The following is a 19,027-nucleotide window of genomic DNA, read 5'->3' as shown; positions in this document are numbered from 1 at the left end:
AAGATCTTTAATCCATTACAGTATTTTGATGCCATTTTTATCCCCCCTTCCTCCCTCCCATTGCTCCTTCCATTGTGGATGTGCTTTTTCTTTGTATTAGTAGTATGCCTACTAAGCCATAAAGACTTTCTTAAATGGTGGTTTAGAATTATTGGGGGATATATTATATGAGTTTTTCATTCATTTATGCTGTTTGCATCATGGCATATCCTGCTTTATACTGAAGCCAGTGGTAAATCTCTCATTCATTTCATTTGGGCCAAGACTTCTCTGATGCCATTTAAATTGTTAAAGCAGCACAGAGAAACAAGCCCGTAATTCTGACTGCTTTTGGAGCATGCTCACGTATATTTTATTTTGTAAATCAGGGAGTATGATAGGTAGTGCAATTAACAGAATCTCCCACTACTCCTTACTCCTTTATTTTTTTGCTAACTCTTAGCTTTCTGAAGGAGATTTTCTCTTATATATTGGACTTACTGTACTGAACTATGAGGTTTTTAAATCATGGATAGTCTTCCACTTTTGCAGGTACAATGAAAATTTACCTAGACACCAGATAGATAGTATCCAACCTGTTAGTGGAAACACACTCTAAAGCATGAAAGTGGGAAAAAAAGAAATATTGTGACTTTTCTTTTTGCTTTAGTAGTAAAAGAGGAACTCCTTAGTGTAAAAGTCAGTTGGAAGTGAATTACTGGTTCAGTAATAATGAATTTTAAGATCCTATTGGGAGACATACTAGTGGTAGAGAGAACATGAGAGAAAATAGAGGACGAAACCACAGATCATGAAAACACAAAAGAGAGAACCAACACATGCAAACCCCTTGACAATGAGACAGAATAATACATATCCAAAGAAAGGCAAAGGAAGTACAGATAGAAGAATGGATTATAGAAACTAAAGATACATCTGCCAATCAAGAAAGGAAAGCAAAGTGCACAATTTAACATAATGTTATCTTTATATTTTCAAATGTATGCCTAAGAAAGCCTCATTTGTGGCATCAGCCCTATTCAGGAAATCATCTGCTTAATGTGAAGCATTACTAAATAGAAGATTATTACTTGAATCAAAGTCTTTCATGACCATGAATTTTTCTAAAAGAGAAGCATATAAGTGCATTGTACTTTTGTTTCTGAATTAAGTCCAAAGGCCCTTATTCAATAAAACACATGTATATTTGAAGTTAAATATATGTTTAAGACCTGTGCTGGGTCAAGGATAAAGGATAAACCTGTGTGCTTCCTTATGCAAGTTTCTTCATAGCTCCCTTCTTTCACCACGCTTCAGTCCTTCATCCTTCTTTTCTGTTTTTTTCTGGACCACATTCAATAAAACTACAAATATTATAACTGGATGGTATGACTTCCACTACTGAGGGTTAAGAAGACACTTCCCAATTTTGTCTTAGTTGTTATTTGAACTCGCTCATTGCTAAATAAAGGGCTGGTAGTTACACTGTCCTTTGACATGATTCTTTCAGTCCTTGTTCAAGTACTTATCCTGTCACAGTCAGTGAAAACTTGATGGGGAAAGTGGAGCAAGTATCTGTTTCCATTTAGTTTTGTAATAGCACTAAAAAAGGAAAGGAAAAGTCTATGGCATTAATTTTAAAAATATTATTTCTTATTATTTTCTATTGTATATGCTCTAAATATTTTAGATGTCATTGTTGTCTTTATTTTATATATTTCGGTAAGATGCCCCATTGGACATTAGAGTCATATAAATTGATAGATATCTGTTCCCTTTAACTTTCACTGCAGATTCTGAGTTGGTTTGTACAGATCTCCTTGGGCTTGAAGCATATTCACGACAAGAAGATCTTACATAGAGATGTAAAAGCACAGGTAGTAAAACTGGTACTGGAGAGGGAGTAATTTTCTCTTGTAAAACATATACTTAAGAAGCTCTGCCATGTTTCGTTTTCGCATACCAGTTTTGTTTTTATTTGCAGAACATTTTTCTTAGCAATAATGGAGAGGTAGCAAAGCTTGGAGACTTTGGCATAGCAAGACAGTTGAACAGGTAAGCACCTTTTTTAATTAGTCTGTGACCTACACCAAATTGGTCTGTTTATGAATGTTCAGAATGCAACCTAAATGTGCAAATTGTTTGTGGATTGTGCTTGTTCAAGAGGTCTGAGATACAAAGGGTCTGATAGTACATTTTTTTCTGTTAACCTAAAACATGCCATCCTGCATGAAACCACGGATGTATCTAGCCTAGTAACTGGACTTCTGTTATATCTAGGACATAGGGTGGGGAAGCCCCAGACTTTTCATATTCTCTGTCGAACTGACATAAAGAGATTCTGGAGGCGCAGGTCCTGTTCTTGCAGCCATTGATAATAATTTCGGGTGCCTCATAAAAAAAGACAATGAAAAACGTTAAAAACTTAGAAAAAAAAAAAAGAGATTGTATACATTTTCTGCATATGTCCTCCAAGACTGTGCCTATATTAACTTTTTAAAAGGGGCCAGAACCCACTCTCTGGGCCTGAGAGTAAACGGCATGGCACGGCATGACTTGCATCTGTAGGACTAAACTCTGTTCTCCCAGAGAGTGTGGCCTTCTCTTTACTGACTTTGGGAACAAGGTTTGCCTGTCCTGCATAGTGGCCAGGTATTGTCTAGGAGAGTGCTTTTTGGTGTGGCCAAAACATGCCAGGGGGCATGCTAACAACAGGACAATGCTTGACTTTGATCTCTTTTTGAGCCACTTGATTATCTTTGACCATGGCAGTATATTGTGGGAAAGAAGGTCCACAATTTAATTAGGTATTATATGGAAAGGTAATTTCCTCTGTTGATCATTTTGCAGATTGTCCCTCTAGTATCAGTCCTTCTCAATTGCTTTGTACTCTACCTGCTGTAACTCACTTTTTACAACTTTTCCTATCCCTAGATTAAGTCATTGTAAGTTTAACCACATTTCTGTCTACACAGCATCAGTAAAGAGAACAGATAACTTTAACCAACATAGACAATTTGCTCATCCTCTTCAGATGTACTTAACTGTGTACATGTATTAGGTATCTTTATGCATTTTTCACATGGACATACAGCCCATGTAATTTTTGTCAAAGCCCCATCAGATTGGCTTTGGATTTAGGCCTACATAACATTACAAGTTCGGTGGTGTGTCAGAGCTAGGAAGTCTTGCTGAGAGTTGGAGTATATTGGATTAGGGTGTTTGGATAGTGCCTTGATCCAAGCCCGCTCATCTCCAGGGATATGCCATGTCCGTGTTGTAGCTGCTGTCTCTGCCAGCTCTCGTACCTTTGTGGTGTGTTCCTTTGTGGAGCATAGACCTACTCTCAGGGCCTCAACTCTCCACATGTAAACTATGCAGAAAGTGCCTGCCTTCAGAAGTGTTCTGGGGATAATTGTTTTAGGGGTTCCTCCTATGCAGCAGAATAATACATAGCAGATAGGAAGTAAACCTCAGAATTTCAATGTCCAAGTACAGACATTTTAAAGAGTATTTAATAGGCTTATAAAACAAAATAATTGGAGTTTGATAGTAATTTTCCTCATGTAAAAAGTGGATTAAGTTTCTCAGGCTCTCTTTTCCTCCTCCTGTGGGGTATACAAAGGCATTTTCATCTCCCTTCTCCAAAATACAAGATAGTGTCCAATACTTTTACTTGCTGTTAGGTGTCTGTGGCACCTCTGGCACTCAGACTTCATATACTTTATAAAGAGTGTAACTTACAACTTCATTGACATCTAGTTTAGAGTAAGAAGAATCACACTCTCTGAGTACCTGTTTCTCTCCACTGACTTCACAGTCACTTCCCAGTGACTCTTGATGACATCTACCGAGTAGATATCTAAAAGCATGTGAAGTGAATCCAACTGGTTCTACTTGGCTACACCTTCACAAGTCAGCACCAAAGATGGGATTAGAATTAATTTACTCCTCCTTTAGTTTCTGCACAGCACTTCCTCCTTCCACTGTTTCTGGCTTGTGTGCCTGACTGCCACCTCCCATATTCTTACTTCAGTGAGTATGTTGGAGACTTCTGTTATTTTGCAGTGTCTTTGACAGCTTTCATAATTCTGTGCTACTGATAAACATTCCTTGCAAATATTGATTACAATGTTGGTAAAAGTAGGGAAAAGAGAATTCTCGTGCTTTTTGTTGAAGTGCAAACACTCTCCACTATTAAAATAGTTGGTCATTTTTACACAGAAGTTTAGTTTTTCTTGGGATGTTCCATTATTCAACTATTTGGAGAGCGGAAATAATGTCCCCCATGGGCTTTTCACCTGGGGCAGATAGTCTCTAGTTCAATTGCTTGTAAAGTTTTTCAGTGTGTAAGCCTTTTTGTTCATTGTGTTTCATTAGCACTATGGAGTTTGCCCATACCTGTGTAGGGACCCCATATTATCTGTCACCTGAGATTTGTGAAAATCGACCATATAACAATAAAACGTAAGTCTCTGTCTTTCCTTCATATGCTTGTGCATGAGGGCATGCAGGCATGAGAAAACTTATTTAGTAATATCATGGTTTAAATCAGTATTTCTGCAGGGCATCAGGAATTTCACGTCACCCTTTGTGAAATTTTGTATTATTGTGTACAATAATTAGGTGCATCAATCATTATACAACAACTATGTTATACTATACATACAACACCATTGGTTGTATTTTGACTGACAGTGTCCAGAGCATACTAATCATGAATTTGTTGTGATTCATTTACAGGCTTAATATAATAATATTTTTTGTTTTTATAAAATTACTTGTACTTGAAATTTATAGGGTACTCTCATTCTCTTTTAATACTTCTTATTAGTAGTGGCGTGAAATGTAAAATTTATTTTTTCCCTTTGCTTTATGTGGTTCTCCATTAAATACTAAATTTGTCTCTGTGTTTTCAACGTGTGATAACCAATGCAAGTATGGATCTTTTCAGTTCCAAGTTTATGAATTTTTGATACAGTCATTTGTGATTTATAAAAATACACTAAAGTGAAAGCTGCTAGGTTGGCAGTTCTGGAACTTTGCAGTAGCCACCTGCAGGAAAGAGAAATAGGTCTGAGAATTGTAAAGGCTCACACAGGCTTAACACAAAATGCCAGATGAGAAGCACTGAAAAGTCAGGAGTTGAGTGGGCTAGACCCCTAGACCCCCTTCTGTGTGTGTGGGATGTGATCAACACCAAATATTCTGGAGCCCAAAGTAGCATCTCAGCTCTAAGGTGCTGTTCACACAAGTTTACTCCCTTGTTGTCTCCTTAACTATCAAGTCAGCCAGACATAGCTTTGCCCTTCATCCTGCTAGAAAGATTAAGCATGCATTCTTTATGTCATGTGCCTTTTCCAATGATAATGATAGTACCTAGTTAGATATCATGGAAACATTGGTACCACAACTAAAAAGAAATTATTAATTGTTCTTTTCAGTGCATGTTAAGAAAAATTCAAAGTTGCACCAATATTAATCTGTGATGGAATAATGTTAATAAATTTGAGAGCTGAGAAGAGGTTCTGATTACATGTATGAAAATATTACAGTTTTTTCCCCTGAAACTTTAATTTTTGTTCACAGAGATATTTGGTCTCTTGGCTGTGTGCTTTATGAGCTATGTGCACTAAAGCATCCTGTAAGTACCGTAGAATCAGATCATTATCATATTGTTAAAAAAAGATAGTGGACAGCCTGGAAAGACTGTAGTAATAATAGTATTCGTAGTCAGCTACTAGAATTGTTTTCAGCTTATTTATTGATATTAAAGAATGACTGCTAGTGTTTAATTTTTCAAATTGAGTGCATACTGAAATACAATGTATTATATTGTATTGCTAGAAGTTATATATATATATACACATATGAGCGTGCGTGTATACACACATCAAACATATATTTGCTCTCTAATAAGTACTAAACTTTTTCAAAAGACAGATGAACAATGGAAAGAATTAAAGCCAAACTTCAAGGTTACGCCTTAGGCATACAATTTTACTCATTTCTATTTAAAAATACCAATCTATGCTTAATAAAGAGTTTGAAACCCATATTTCCCCAGAAAGTAGTTTGAGTCCCCAGAAGCATTTTCCTAAAGGTTTTGTTGTGTTTGCAAGCACATTCATGTCAGAAAATAACTGAGATGATAGCATCTTCAGGAAGCTGTGTTGTCCTCAGCCTGATCTGAGCCTCGGATAATCCTCAGCCTGTGGGTATTACGTGGAGAAGGGAACACAGCAGAGACTAATCCTGGCAACAGGAAAAGGATCAGATTCCTGGGCCCAGCAGAAGTTGACTTTTTGCTGAGCTTGGATGTGGGAAAATGCAGAGCAGCACTAATAGGGAGAGCGATTGTGCTGAGCTGAGAGAAAGGGGATACTGCTGAGGAAAATTTCGTATTTCACCAAGTGAGAAAACATTAATATTACTTCTTATGAATATTAGGTGTTTTATTCTGTATTGCTGCCCATTTTTTAATTTGAAGGCAGGGACTAGATGCTGATGTAGAGGAAATGCAAGTGAAGCTAAGTCAAATTTTGGTTACATCACCTTCAAAATAGCCACATAAAATAAATGATACTTTTAGAAAGAACTTGCTTTCAAAATTATTTTTGCCTCTCTATGGCCCTAAAAAATATATTGAGAGACTGATGAACTGGGAGGGCTGATTTATCTGAGTGGCGTCGGTTATTAAAAATCAAGATTATACCTTGGTTCCAGAGAGACACAGAACACAGAGGTTAAGTTTTGTGAAGTGAGGTTTTGAAGGTGAACTCTGTGAAGACAGTATGTACGCAGGTCTCAGTTGAACAGCTTTTGGCAAAATAAATCATGTTTCATTCTGGAAAAAATGTGTCTATGTCACCGTATGACAACAGAGTATGAATAAAACTCTTCCAGGTACAAAAGCTATCATCGGACCTCCTAAGTCATGCAACTGAAACAAGGAGAACATGACCAGAAAATACAATCAGAGAGTGGTTATATTAATTTTTCACAGCAAACTGTAGTTAGCAAGAAAGGATTTGTGAAGAGATTGCATAGCACAGGGCTTCTGTCAGCCAGTACCTTTTTTTCAAATTGCAGTGTCTAAGTCTAAGTCCATCATTTCCAACCAGCAGTACTTACTGTCCTCTTTTTACTGTTTTCATTGATGAAGTTTGAGGGCAATAGTTTGCACCAGCTGGTGCTGAAGATCTGCAGAGGACGTTTTCACCCAGTGTCTCCAAACTATTCGTATGATCTGAGAATATTAATTTCCCAGCTGTTTAAAATATCTCCAAGAGATCGACCATCTATCAATTCTATTCTAAGGAAGCCCTTCTTGCAGAAGCTCGTTCTCAGGTATTTGCCCCCTGAGGTAAGTGCCTGTACTGCTGCATGCTGAGAGAAAAATATGTATCAAAGTAGTATAAACAGTTCTATTAGATACCTTCTTTCTTATGGATAACACAGGAAGAACTCATTCACACTGTGATACATAGAAAAAGGCCTTCAGCATCAGAGTCTGGAGCCAAGCTGATACAAGGTAATGATAATAACATTATTTAACATTAGTTCTACACTAACATTTGTTAGTTATGATATACATGATAGCTATATCTTTCTCCAGTCTTTATTGCACATTTGGAGAGTTTCGCACAAAATTAAAAAGAAGAGGAGGAGAGAACAACAGCAGAAGCATTTTCCCCAGACAGTGCATTGCTGTCTGTTCAGGAAAAGGCAACTTTAAGACCAGCTCATTAGCAACATTCAGCTAGAAAAGCTACCATAGTAAAGTGCTGAAACATTAATCTTAATTCTTTTATGAATAGAATTTACAAAACTGAGAGGCTTTGGTCTAGATGCAGTTTAGGTCTGTCACATGAAAACCATCCTTCCTTAATTTTGCCAAGCTATGTGCAAAAATGCAAAAATCTTGCAAAATGTGTTCCATCGTATTTTACAAAGTAATAAAAATGTATTTTACAAAATATTATAAATTCAATTAAATTGTGAGAGACAACTCTACTTGGATTTGGTGCTCATTGATAGATCAGATTCCGTACGCACATTCTTAGAAAACATGAATAAGATGAAATGGTGTCTCTGTATGAACTGCTGAATATCTGGCATATTTCTGGCAGCATAACCTTTTCCTAATTTTGTATTCTTCAGTATATCATAATTATTCCTTAAATTTATATTTGGAAGTATTAAAGTAGTTTCAACATATTTTTGAAAATAGTTATCTAACTACACTATGGACGGGCTATTTAACCAAAAAAAGTTCTTCAGTAGTTTAGGAACCCATGTTATTTTGGAAATTGCTTTCAATGAGATTTATCTGCCTTCAGGACTAATGCCATTTGGACAGAGGCACCTGAACACCTAAAGCACTTAGGCATTTTAAAAAATATCTATGGTCATATACGCATGATTTTCATATATTTTATCTCCCACACATGATACTATCACAGGCATTACTCAGGAAAGATTTAATATTCGTTTAGAAAGGACTTAATTCTAGGAAGGACCCTACTTTTTATTATTGCAGCTAAAGTATTTGCAAAATAGTGACTGACAAAACTGGAATGGCGTGTACTTTTATTCTCCTACATGGGGAACTGGTAAGGTAAATGTTTTACTTTTCAGCCCTTCTTTCCAAATTTCACAAGTACTACAACGTTTTCTAGTGATTTGTAGAATACTGAGGGCGAGGTTTAGAAAGGGAACACTGAGCAGGTAGACACTTAGCCTCCAGTGAAATCTGAGCCTAAGAATCAGACCTCCTGTTTTCTGTTCTTGGTACTAGCATGAAATCAGCGTTCTAGTTTATAGAGGTCTCCCTTTTATTCAGTGTGCTTTGCAAAACTAATGAGTAAGATCCACTTTATATGAGTGTGACAAATCATAATATTTTCAAAAGCATGTCATTCTAAGAATGAAAGGCAGAATGCCTAGGAAGTGTGAAGTATGGTGATGATGGTGATGACAATGAAAGGTCGTAAGGAGTGTTAGTCCAACCTGTCAGTGTTAGATGTATGCACCCTACTATGGTTTGCAACTACATAACCATTAATCACGTAGAGAGCACAGAATGTAACCTTTTAATCTTTCATTATTAAAAAGCATATAAACTTCAAAAAAGGAGAGTCCAGGACCAAGTTTCTCTAGAATCTGGAATGGTGGTGCCTGTCAAGAAACAGGAATTATTTCAAAGAAATGAGTGGAAACCTCCTTCAAGAGGACAACAGCCTATTTTTCAGGTACTGCACATCTGCATTCTTGTAATACTTAATCAGCTTCAGAAGGCAAATTCCTGCTCTTAGAAAAGACCCTTTAAAACGCCTTGTTAAGATGTATTAAATTTAGCTTAGTGCCTGCAATAAGCCAGTAGAGACAGGTAAGCACTCCTGAAGCCTCAGAAGAGGTGTTTTAGAAAGCCTAGGTGGGAAACACTGAATTTAGGCTGCTTCGGTGTGGTTCTTTGTAACAAAAGGAGTCAGGCATGCTTTGCATTTACATTTGCAAAAAGGCAAATAAACTCTGTGATTACATTTTTGCTATCGAAGCAAATACACTGATTCTCTTTTTTCAACCCTTCTGAGAGCCCATTCATGGGCAAACCCACTAGCACCCACTGCCCTTGTCTCAGATACTTATTACAACAAACTGGGATCAAACCCTACAGCAGAAAGCCCCAGTTCTTCATAACTATTTGTGTCCCTCACTCATTTTCCACCTCTTTCTTTCCTCAGGCTGGATATCAGCTGTATGCTGTGTCCAGCCTCTTACTTGGCATCACTGTATACCTTTATCTTCAAGAGCATATAGTACTGCCTTGTGTGCTGGTGAACACAGAGAAAAGCACATTTAGGATCTGGGAGCTCCCAGCAGTAATTGCATATTGCAGTTGCGGTAGATTAACTGATGGTACGGAATGTGGAGTTCCCAGAACTGCATCCATCAAGCAATCACTTACACTACCTATGGATAATACCAGCTCTCATAGTTACATTTGTGTAAATACATAGATGGATCAAGTTAGGAAGGTTAACTTTCCTTTCACTGTGCACTGCTGTAATCAAAGGCAGAATTTTGTCTGCAGTGTTTTGATCTACAAGACATGCTCTAATATTAACACTGGGAAAGTTCCCTCATTCTTTCAGCATCCAAATGAAGCAAACAGTTTGCAGGGTTGCAAGTGTCATACTTTGAATGTGTTGCTTCAGGATTCACAGAATCACAGAATGGTTGAGGTTGGAAGGGACCTCTGGACATCACCTTGTCCATGCCCCTGCTCAAGCAGGGTCATTTAGAGCTAGTTGCCCAGGACCATGTCCAGACAGCTTTTGATTATCTCTGAAGATGGAGACTCTGCAACCTCTCTCGGTAACCTGTGCCAGTGCTCGATCACCCCCACAGTGAAAAGGTGTTTCCTGATGTTCAGAGGGAACTTCCTGTGTTTCAGTTTGGGCCCATTGCCTCTGGACCTGTTGCTGGGTACCACTGGAAAGAGCCTGGCTCCAACCTTTGTGCAGCCTCCCTTCAGGTATCTATCTACGTTTATAAGATCCCACCTGAGCCTTCTGTAGGCTAAACAGTCCGAGCTCTTTCGGCCTTTCCTCATATGAGAAGTGCTTCACCCCTTAATCATCTTTGTGATTCATTGGATTCTTTCCAGTATGTCCCTGTCTCTCTTGTACTGGGGACCTCAGAATTGGACACAGCACTCCAGGAGTGGCCTCACCAGTGCTGAGTAGAGGGGAAGGATCATCTCCCTTGACCTCCATTACTTTGTGTAATGCAGGCCAGGATATCATTCACCTTCTTTGCAGCAAGGACATACTGTTGGCTGGTGGTCAGCTTGGTGTCCACCAGGACCCTCAGGTCCTTTTCTGCCAAGCTGCTTTCTGGCTGGGTGACCCCCAGCATATACTGATGCACAGTTTAGGACTTTGCACTTCCCGTTGTTGAAGTTTCTGCCATACCATTTCTCCAGCCTGTCGAGGTCCCTTTGGATGGCAGCAAAACCCTCTGGTGTATTGGCCACTCCTTCTAGTTTGGTGTTATCAGCAAACTGGCTGAGGATGCACTCTGCCCCACTCTGTCCCATCATCCAGATCATTAATGAAGATGTTGAACGGGACTGAAACCAGTACTGACCCGTAGGGTGCACTGCTAGTTACTGGCATCCAACTAGACTTTGTACTATGATGACTACCCTCTGGGTCCAGCCATTCATGCAGTTTTCAATCTGCTTCACTGTCTGCTCATCCGGCCCATACTTTATCCATTTCTCGATGAGGATCTTACGGCAGACAGCGTCAAAAGCCTCCATGAAGGCAATTGCCTGGTAGGCAATATCCACTGCTCTACCCTTGTCTACCAAGCCAGTCATTTCATTGTCGAAGGTTATTGGGTTGGTTAAGCACAACTTCCCCTTGGTGAATCCATGCTGACTACTCCTGATGATTTTCTTGTCCTTTATGTGCCTGGAAATGGTTTCCGGGATTAGTTGTTCCATGACCTTGCTAGGCATTAAGGAGAGGCTGACCACCCTGTAGTTCCCTGGGTCCTCCTTCCTGCCCTTTTTGAAGATAGGAGTGACATTTGCCTTCCTCTAGTCCTCCTCCCAATCACTGCTATGACCAATCAAAGATAACAGAGAGTGGCTTTGCAATGACAACTGCCAGCTTCCTGAGTACTCGTGGGTGCATCCCATCACTCCGGTCTGCTTATGCATTCTCTAACCTGATCCTTTGCCACCAAGGGTACATCTTCCTTGCTCCAGACTTTCCCCCTGGTCGCAGGGGCCTGAAATTCCTGAAGGCCAGTCTTGCTAGTAAAGACTGAGGCAAAGAAGGCATTCAGTACCTCAGCCTTTTTCATGGCCTATGTCACCATCGTGCCTGCTTCATGGGTCACAGTTCTCAGTCCTCTTACATTTATTTAGATGGCCTGATTTGTTCTCCCTATTGCTCAGGATTGCCATACTTCTGGATGTCATACTGTAAAACCTATTTATTTCAATGAGGGACAAGATAAATACTTTTTGAGGTTACCTCTTGGGACCATTTTTGGTAGTGGAAAATTTTATTCTTATATAGATATGAATATATATTCTACAGTAATCTGGACTATGCCATAGGTAGATGAGCCTATTTTCAGTGTTTTTAAGAAGGAAAATAGGAAGGAATAGTTAATGTATTTCCCATCTATGGAAGGGATACTTAGATGATTTTTAATTTATGTAAGAAAATAAGCAAAATTCAGCACTTTTCTCATACACCATATAGTCTTCCACCACGGAAAAATTTGTGAATGTCTTGCCGCACTTAAATCACGCAGTGGCAGCTAGATGATCACTTTCTCTCCATTGTTCTTATGAGAAATGGAAAAAGACAGTCTTGTCACAAAGTAGAAATACAGGCATGTTTCATCACCATAAGGACTTTGAGAGATGAAAGGCAAGCTCGCACAGGCACATCATCAAAGAGATAGTGAAATGAAGTAGCACAGCACTCCCCTGAAGGCAGCAGTCAATGTGTATACTGCCCAAAACTACATCTCAGGTTCCCCTTGCTCTCACATGGCAAAATGAGACTCTCCTGGAATTAATTCTGTGCTTTAGGCTTCAGAACAATGAAGTCATTCTGGGGCAGTGACACTACAGAGTACAAAGCCCCATGCTGATTGACTCGCACAACAATACAGGCTGCTGCTTAATGACAGGAGTTGATGGAACAGGGGACAAGGAAAAGACAAGTTAGGAAGTTTCTGGGTTATATGTGAAAGGATTTAGAAAAGTTACACTAACTATACTGTAGACAGCCTGTATTACCATGCAACTCAGACTCAGGAGAAGGACAGGAAATTAATTCAAACTTGTACTGATACAAATGAGAATAGGGGAAATAACATCCTTTATTATATTTTCAGCCACAGACCTCTGGATTTAAGATGGCAGAAAGGCCAGGAAGTATTAGAGTGCATGGCCGTTACAGTCATTACTATGATAAGCTAGACAACTTGCAGAGGAAGGCCAATGCACATTATGATCTTTCTCATATCAGCCAAAGAGTTGAGGAATGCTATAAACTAAAAGGACAAGTTGCACCTCCACCCCCACCACCTGACTGGTAAACTTTTCTCACTCTATTTATTAGTGGTCAACTGTAATGCATGTTTTGAGTTATCAGTCTTCCTGATTCGGTAACACTGGACACGGCTCATTCAGTATAATTCCTTCTCTGCTTGGTCTTTGATTTTTTTTTTACATAAGTTTATTGTACAACAATATAACTCCTGTTCCTGTCTATCCAGAAATTCCTTCTGAATCTATTGTCCTGATGTTTGACATTACATTGTGTCCTGGTTTAACCTGGCAGGCAGCCAAAACAACCACACAGCTGTTGGCTCACTGCCCTCCCCCAGTGAGATGGGGGAGAGAATCGAAAAGAAAAAGTTAAAACTCATGGGCTGATACAAAGACAGTTTAATAGGACAGAAAAGGGAAAATAATCATCATCATCATCTATTATAACAGAGTTTCCAAAACCAGTGATACACAATTGCTCACCACTCAGAGCCAATGCTCAGCTAGTTCCTGAGCTGTACCACCTCTCAACCAGCCACTGGTTATATGTTGAGCATGATGTCATAAGGTATGGAATATCCCTTTGGCCAGTTTGGGTCAGCTGTCCTGGCTGTGTCCGCATCCAACTTCTTGGGCCCCCCACCTTCTTGTTGGCAGTGCACTATGAGAAGCTGAAAGTCCTTGACTACTTGGCAACAACTAAAACACCAGTGTGTTATCAACATTATTCTCATTCTAAATCCAAACTACACACTATACCAGCTGCTAGGAAGAAAATCAACTCTATCCCAGCTGAAACCAGGACACACTGTCAAAATGTCTCCCAAATCTCAGCATTTTATTGGATAAGAAGTAAAACACAGGCTTTTTGTAGACTTTCTGATTATATGAAGGATAAACACTGTCTTTCCTTCCCACCAGGATCAGAGTGGGAGGCAGGCCATGAAAATGTTTTTTTTTCCTGCAGAGCTTACATTTTGGTTTCAGATATAAAGACCCTTTCTCCAGCAGTTTACTTCAAAGCCTTTCTCTTACAAATTAGCGGTACAACTTGTTTATTAGAGATTGCCTGTTCTTTCCATGATTGGCCATTTTAGGTATGGATGAGCTTTGAAGACCTTGAGAGAGGAAATCTCTCAAGGTAAGGAATTTTTAATACTGCCTACCTTTGGATCCTTCCTTTAAGGTTGACTGAATCATTACTTTTCATTCAGTGATGACAGTGGTTAGAATGTTTCAGTGAAGGATCATCAGCTTTAGAACATCTTGTCTGAGCTGTTTCTAGTGCTTTATTTAAGGACAAAGTCAATTCAGTTTGGCTCCCTGGGGCACAAGTGGGTTCTGAAGGTAGGAAATGAAATATATAGAAATCAGGGAGCTTACAAGTGACTGCAGGTTATTTTATAAAAAAAAAAAAAGAAAAAAGAAAAAAAGAGGTAAATGGTTGGAAACCACAAAACTACATAAATGCAAAGTTAGGCTGATGCAATTAGGCACAGAGGAGAAATGAAACACAAAAAATTGTTGAATATGCAACCTCCATTCTGACAATTTTCACTCATGTTGAGGCTAAGGAAAAAACCCTTTATTTTCATTAACGCTTTCACATATCATTTATCAAATAAAAGGTGGAGAAGGATTTCACTGCACTCTTCAGAAGGTTAATGTAACTGAATTAATAGGAGGAGGAATGCCTGAAGTGGATACATTTTGTTTTTGTTATTTTACTGTTACTCCATACTTATGCATAGTTTATCCATATTTATATATTCATGTAGTACAAAGAGAGCTCTGTTCATCATATGTGATAGAACCTATAGAGAATTATTTGGGCAGCAGGTAGCAGAGTCTGTGAAATAAAATGTAGTACATGAACATCACTTTCTTCTCTCAGTTCTGCAGAATACCTTCAAAGGTGTTTTGAAGCCCAACAGTACAAGATTAAAGTGGAAAAACAGCTGGTAAGTAAATACTAAATCATAGAATAAAATCTGTAAAAGAAACTGAATGAAAATCCAGAAGACGAGCTGATGTCTTTCTAACAGCAAACTGTAACACTTACAGGTAGTTCTGCTCTAGCGAATTCATTGATCTGCTCTGCATGCTCATCTTGGGGTTTTATTTTCTAATACAAAACTGTAGCAATGTAAAATTCTACTCTAAATTTTTCCTCCAAAAATATACACTTGCCTTAATGAACTCTTCAGCAGAACAGGGAGAGTGAATTGAGTGAACACAGAAGGAAAGGATTCTAAATGAAAATTCCTTTGCTTTGGGATTTAATTATACATCCGTAGGGACTGCGACCATCCTCTGCTGACCCATATCACAACCAAATACAGCAGCAGAAAATAAAGGAAGAGCATCTCAAAAACTATCAGCAGGACATGGCTAGAAAGAATGAAATGAAAGAACAGGTAAGTGAAGTATCTTCCTTAGCTGCTTAAAGCTGTCTTCTTACACTCCTTGATAATAGTATTCTTTACATAAGAATTGATTCTTTTTCATCTGACCACTAGGAAAATATAAGCTGTTTTCATCTGGTTCCATCTTACATAAACTGGTGAAGACTTGCACAAAAGCTGATGTCCATAATAATTTCATAAACCATGGCCTTGATTTTGATTTCACTTCTACTGAGATTAGAGGAGTTACATCACTGAACAAACTAATGTTGGAGGACAATAGATCCTCACATTTATAAATCAGAGAAAATATTCATACATGCAATATTAGTGTATGTATATTCATTATTCATAAGTCATACTATGACATTTAGAATGTCATATAACCGTATATGATGCATAGTACTTCCCTGGTATGTTATAACTTTTGGAGATTATTTTATACAGAAACAATATACTTTTCTGGTTTTGCTTTTGGGTGACAGAGAAAACAAACTGATACTTCTTTCTTACATGTAAATACATTTAATCTTTCTATCTTTGATTTACAAAAATTGCTAGAATAAATATGAATATATTAACTATTTTATAATGGTCAGACTTTGGAATAAAAACATACTCCTCATGTACACATTCTTCAAAGACTGTTGCTGTTTAGTTCCACAAAGTCTGTACTAAATATGCCAAAAAATGAAATTTTACAGATTTGTCCATTTGTAACAAAGGCAAGTTGGGATAGACTCTCATATAAACAGTAACAGAGATATTCTTAGCACAAAATTTATCTTTTGGCCAAATTTGAAGTTTTTGCTCCAAACAGAGGAATGTTGAAGTTTCTCCAAGAAAAGATTACCAGGTTTTGTTTAATTTTGGGGAGCAGGTTGCAATACAATAAGTATTACTTAATTTTTTGTCCTCCTGATTTCCAGTCCTCTGTTTTTGGATTGCAACCTCAGCATCATTACTCAGACAGTCCTTAGGTTATTCTTGGAATTAGCTGGTTTAGATCTAATTCTACAGAAAAGCTAGCATGAAATAGTCTGGAAAACTTCAAGAAGGTTAAAGTTTGGAAGAGTTATTGGCATTAAAGGACACTGATCCCTTTTTCTCATATATACACAGTTTGATATCCATAGAATATTTTGTATAGCTAGTGTTATTTCTGTATGCATTTCCAATACAGATGCGTTGTACTTTACTGTTCTTTAATAGGAGTACCTGAAACAATTGCAGAAGATTCGGGAAGAATACCACAGCAATATAAAAGAATTGAGATTTAGAGCAGGAGTACTCCAGGTAACAAAGCTCAAACATACACACAGTCATATTTCCATTTTCTTTTTTAGCTAGTACACTTAATTAGAAATTGAAATGAATATTTTATAAAAATGTTCCCTAGGAGAATAAAAAAATACAAGATAAAACCTATCTTGTGGGGCAAGGGAAAGCTGAGGACCAGTCTGAATTCAAGGATACAGCTGGAACAGGAGAAGAATCACTTCAGGTATCAGTACCACCTCCCAGTCTTAAGAGAACTTTTTATGCAAGTCCCGCATGGTCTTTGATTCACTCTTTGTGACAAATCTGAAAAACGGTATAGCTTAAATCCCACCTGATGCTTGCACCGTATGTGAAACTCTCCCTAGGTTCCCTTCATGAATAGCCTGGAAAGTTTCTTTGGCTGAGTCCTGACTTGTTTTGGTAATTCTTTTTCATCTGTAAATATTAGGATGTACTTTTACTTAATTTCTTTTTGTGGTATGTTTCTTTTCCTTGCTTTCTGAGTGAAGTAAAGAAGTAGCCAATCACAGTGCAAATCTTTATGAGAATTCTGTACAGAAGATACAGCAATTCATGACAGCTCAGAGTAGCCCTGTGTGGGAAGTTAGAATCCAGTTTTATATGGAGTCCTTAAACAAAAATTTGGGAGAAGCAGCAGGAAGAGGCAGAGCCAAAGCGTTCCAGCTACAGTTCTTTCTCATCAAATACTACCAAAGCAGCTACTAGAATAGAGTTTCAGAATTGTTCCACCTCTACTTTGCAATATTGGCATTGTGAAAACTAGATGAGGTTTTCAGCCCACATGGAGTTCTGCAGCAAGAAGTCCGCTTTTCTTCAATTGAAATGAACGAAAGCCTCAATTTATGAAAATTAATCTCAGTGTGCAAATTCCCAGTCTATTCTGAAGTGGAGACAGCTCTGATCCAGTTACTAGGATTCTTCAGTCAGGATTTGCCTCGTGGTGTAGGACTTACTGCACTGTTCAGTAGCACGGGGCAGACTTCCACATAAACTGGTGACAGACATAGCTACTCTATTGCAGCTGGAACTTGGGCCAAACCTGCCAATATTAGCAGGATTCTCTTCAGTGATTTTCACAGATCCTGGATCTGGCTTTTACTAAAATGAATTCACACATCACTTGATGGGATAAAGTAGGTTATAGGCAGCCAGAGCCACTATAGGGCAGAAATTATATTCCCAGTGATTTAATGGAAAATGCATGATAACAAAACAAACCCACTAGATTTTGCACTTGCTTGATGTCACCTTATTTCATACACACTCCATCTACTGGAGAAACTGCATAAATATTTTAAAAAAATAAAATCTGTGACTTCTTGTGGTTTCACCTGAGGTTGAGGATGTGCCCTAATTGCAGCAGGTCACTAAAGGAGCCACATACAATTATTTAATTTGCTTTTATCTGACAGGTTGTAACATAGGAATATGAAAAGGAGTAATTAAATATTTTTTAGGTGTTACCAGAAAACAAGATGCTATGAAATATGGCTATACTTTCTACAGGCAGAGGTTTCCATTATAATCTTGATTTTCATCACTTCCAAAGTTTTCCAGAATAAAATCAGCCTGACTTATGTTGTATATGACCATAAAAAATAAAAGATGTATTATTTATTTCTTGACACAGTATTGTATCCTCCAAACATAGGTTTTTGAAAAATCAGAGGTTTGCACTTTATGCAAACAAGGTTTCCTGTGTTTCTTTTTGCCAGATAAGCCAGAATTATAATGTCTTTTAGTATTAGAGTCTAAGTAAGGCAACGAATTGAATATTCTTACAGATATATATACAAGGAAATTGTACCAGTGACTACATTTACTACTTAAGTCTTTTTCTACAGGGTATATTCTGGTTCCAAAGAGTGTATTTTAAAGTTGTGGGTTTTTCTTCTTCCAGGACATGGAAGAAAACTTTAAACAAGTCAGACTCCAGGATAGGCAAGACCAAAGAACCTTAGAAAAGAAACATACCACAAAGGTATCCATCCTTACTGTTGTATTTTTTTCCATTTTCTGCTTATGTCTGTACATTTCAAATGATTGTCTTATCATGGTAGCTCTGGAAATCAAGTTATTTGAGAGTCAATTAAGAGTGCTGGTCTACTGTTTGTTAAAAGTTTCTATCAGAAGATAGAATCACTAAGAAAATAAACGAGCTTTTCTGATCATTTGAGGGAGACTCCCTTTAGATATTCCCAGATAGTAATCAATCCCTACTTACTCATCTTTATATCAAACTGCATTAGTAGTG

The 19,027-nt window shown here is 38.0% G+C and overlaps 1 protein-coding gene across 2 annotated transcripts in view; it reads left to right on the top strand.

Annotated features, from left to right (window-relative positions):
• Window positions 1-19,027, top strand: part of NEK5 (NIMA related kinase 5) — a 30,016-nt gene that overhangs the window by 3,960 nt on the left and 7,029 nt on the right. For both annotated transcript variants that reach the window (XM_075741904.1, XM_075741903.1), the window contains exons 4-16: window positions 1,773-1,856; window positions 1,964-2,034; window positions 4,360-4,446; window positions 5,569-5,623; window positions 7,145-7,345; window positions 7,441-7,513; window positions 9,097-9,233; window positions 12,910-13,109; window positions 14,961-15,027; window positions 15,364-15,483; window positions 16,684-16,767; window positions 16,871-16,975; window positions 18,674-18,754. In XM_075741904.1, coding sequence (XP_075598019.1) covers window positions 1,773-1,856; window positions 1,964-2,034; window positions 4,360-4,446; window positions 5,569-5,623; window positions 7,145-7,345; window positions 7,441-7,513; window positions 9,097-9,233; window positions 12,910-13,109; window positions 14,961-15,027; window positions 15,364-15,483; window positions 16,684-16,767; window positions 16,871-16,975; window positions 18,674-18,754 — 1,365 coding nt within the window. The remainder of the gene's footprint in view (window positions 1-1,772; window positions 1,857-1,963; window positions 2,035-4,359; window positions 4,447-5,568; window positions 5,624-7,144; window positions 7,346-7,440; window positions 7,514-9,096; window positions 9,234-12,909; window positions 13,110-14,960; window positions 15,028-15,363; window positions 15,484-16,683; window positions 16,768-16,870; window positions 16,976-18,673; window positions 18,755-19,027) is intronic.

This window comes from Balearica regulorum, chromosome 1, assembly GCF_011004875.1.
Source record: "Balearica regulorum gibbericeps isolate bBalReg1 chromosome 1, bBalReg1.pri, whole genome shotgun sequence".
Classification (NCBI taxonomy): Eukaryota; Metazoa; Chordata; class Aves; order Gruiformes; family Gruidae; genus Balearica; species Balearica regulorum.
This window is presented reverse-complemented; position numbering and strand designations above follow the sequence as displayed.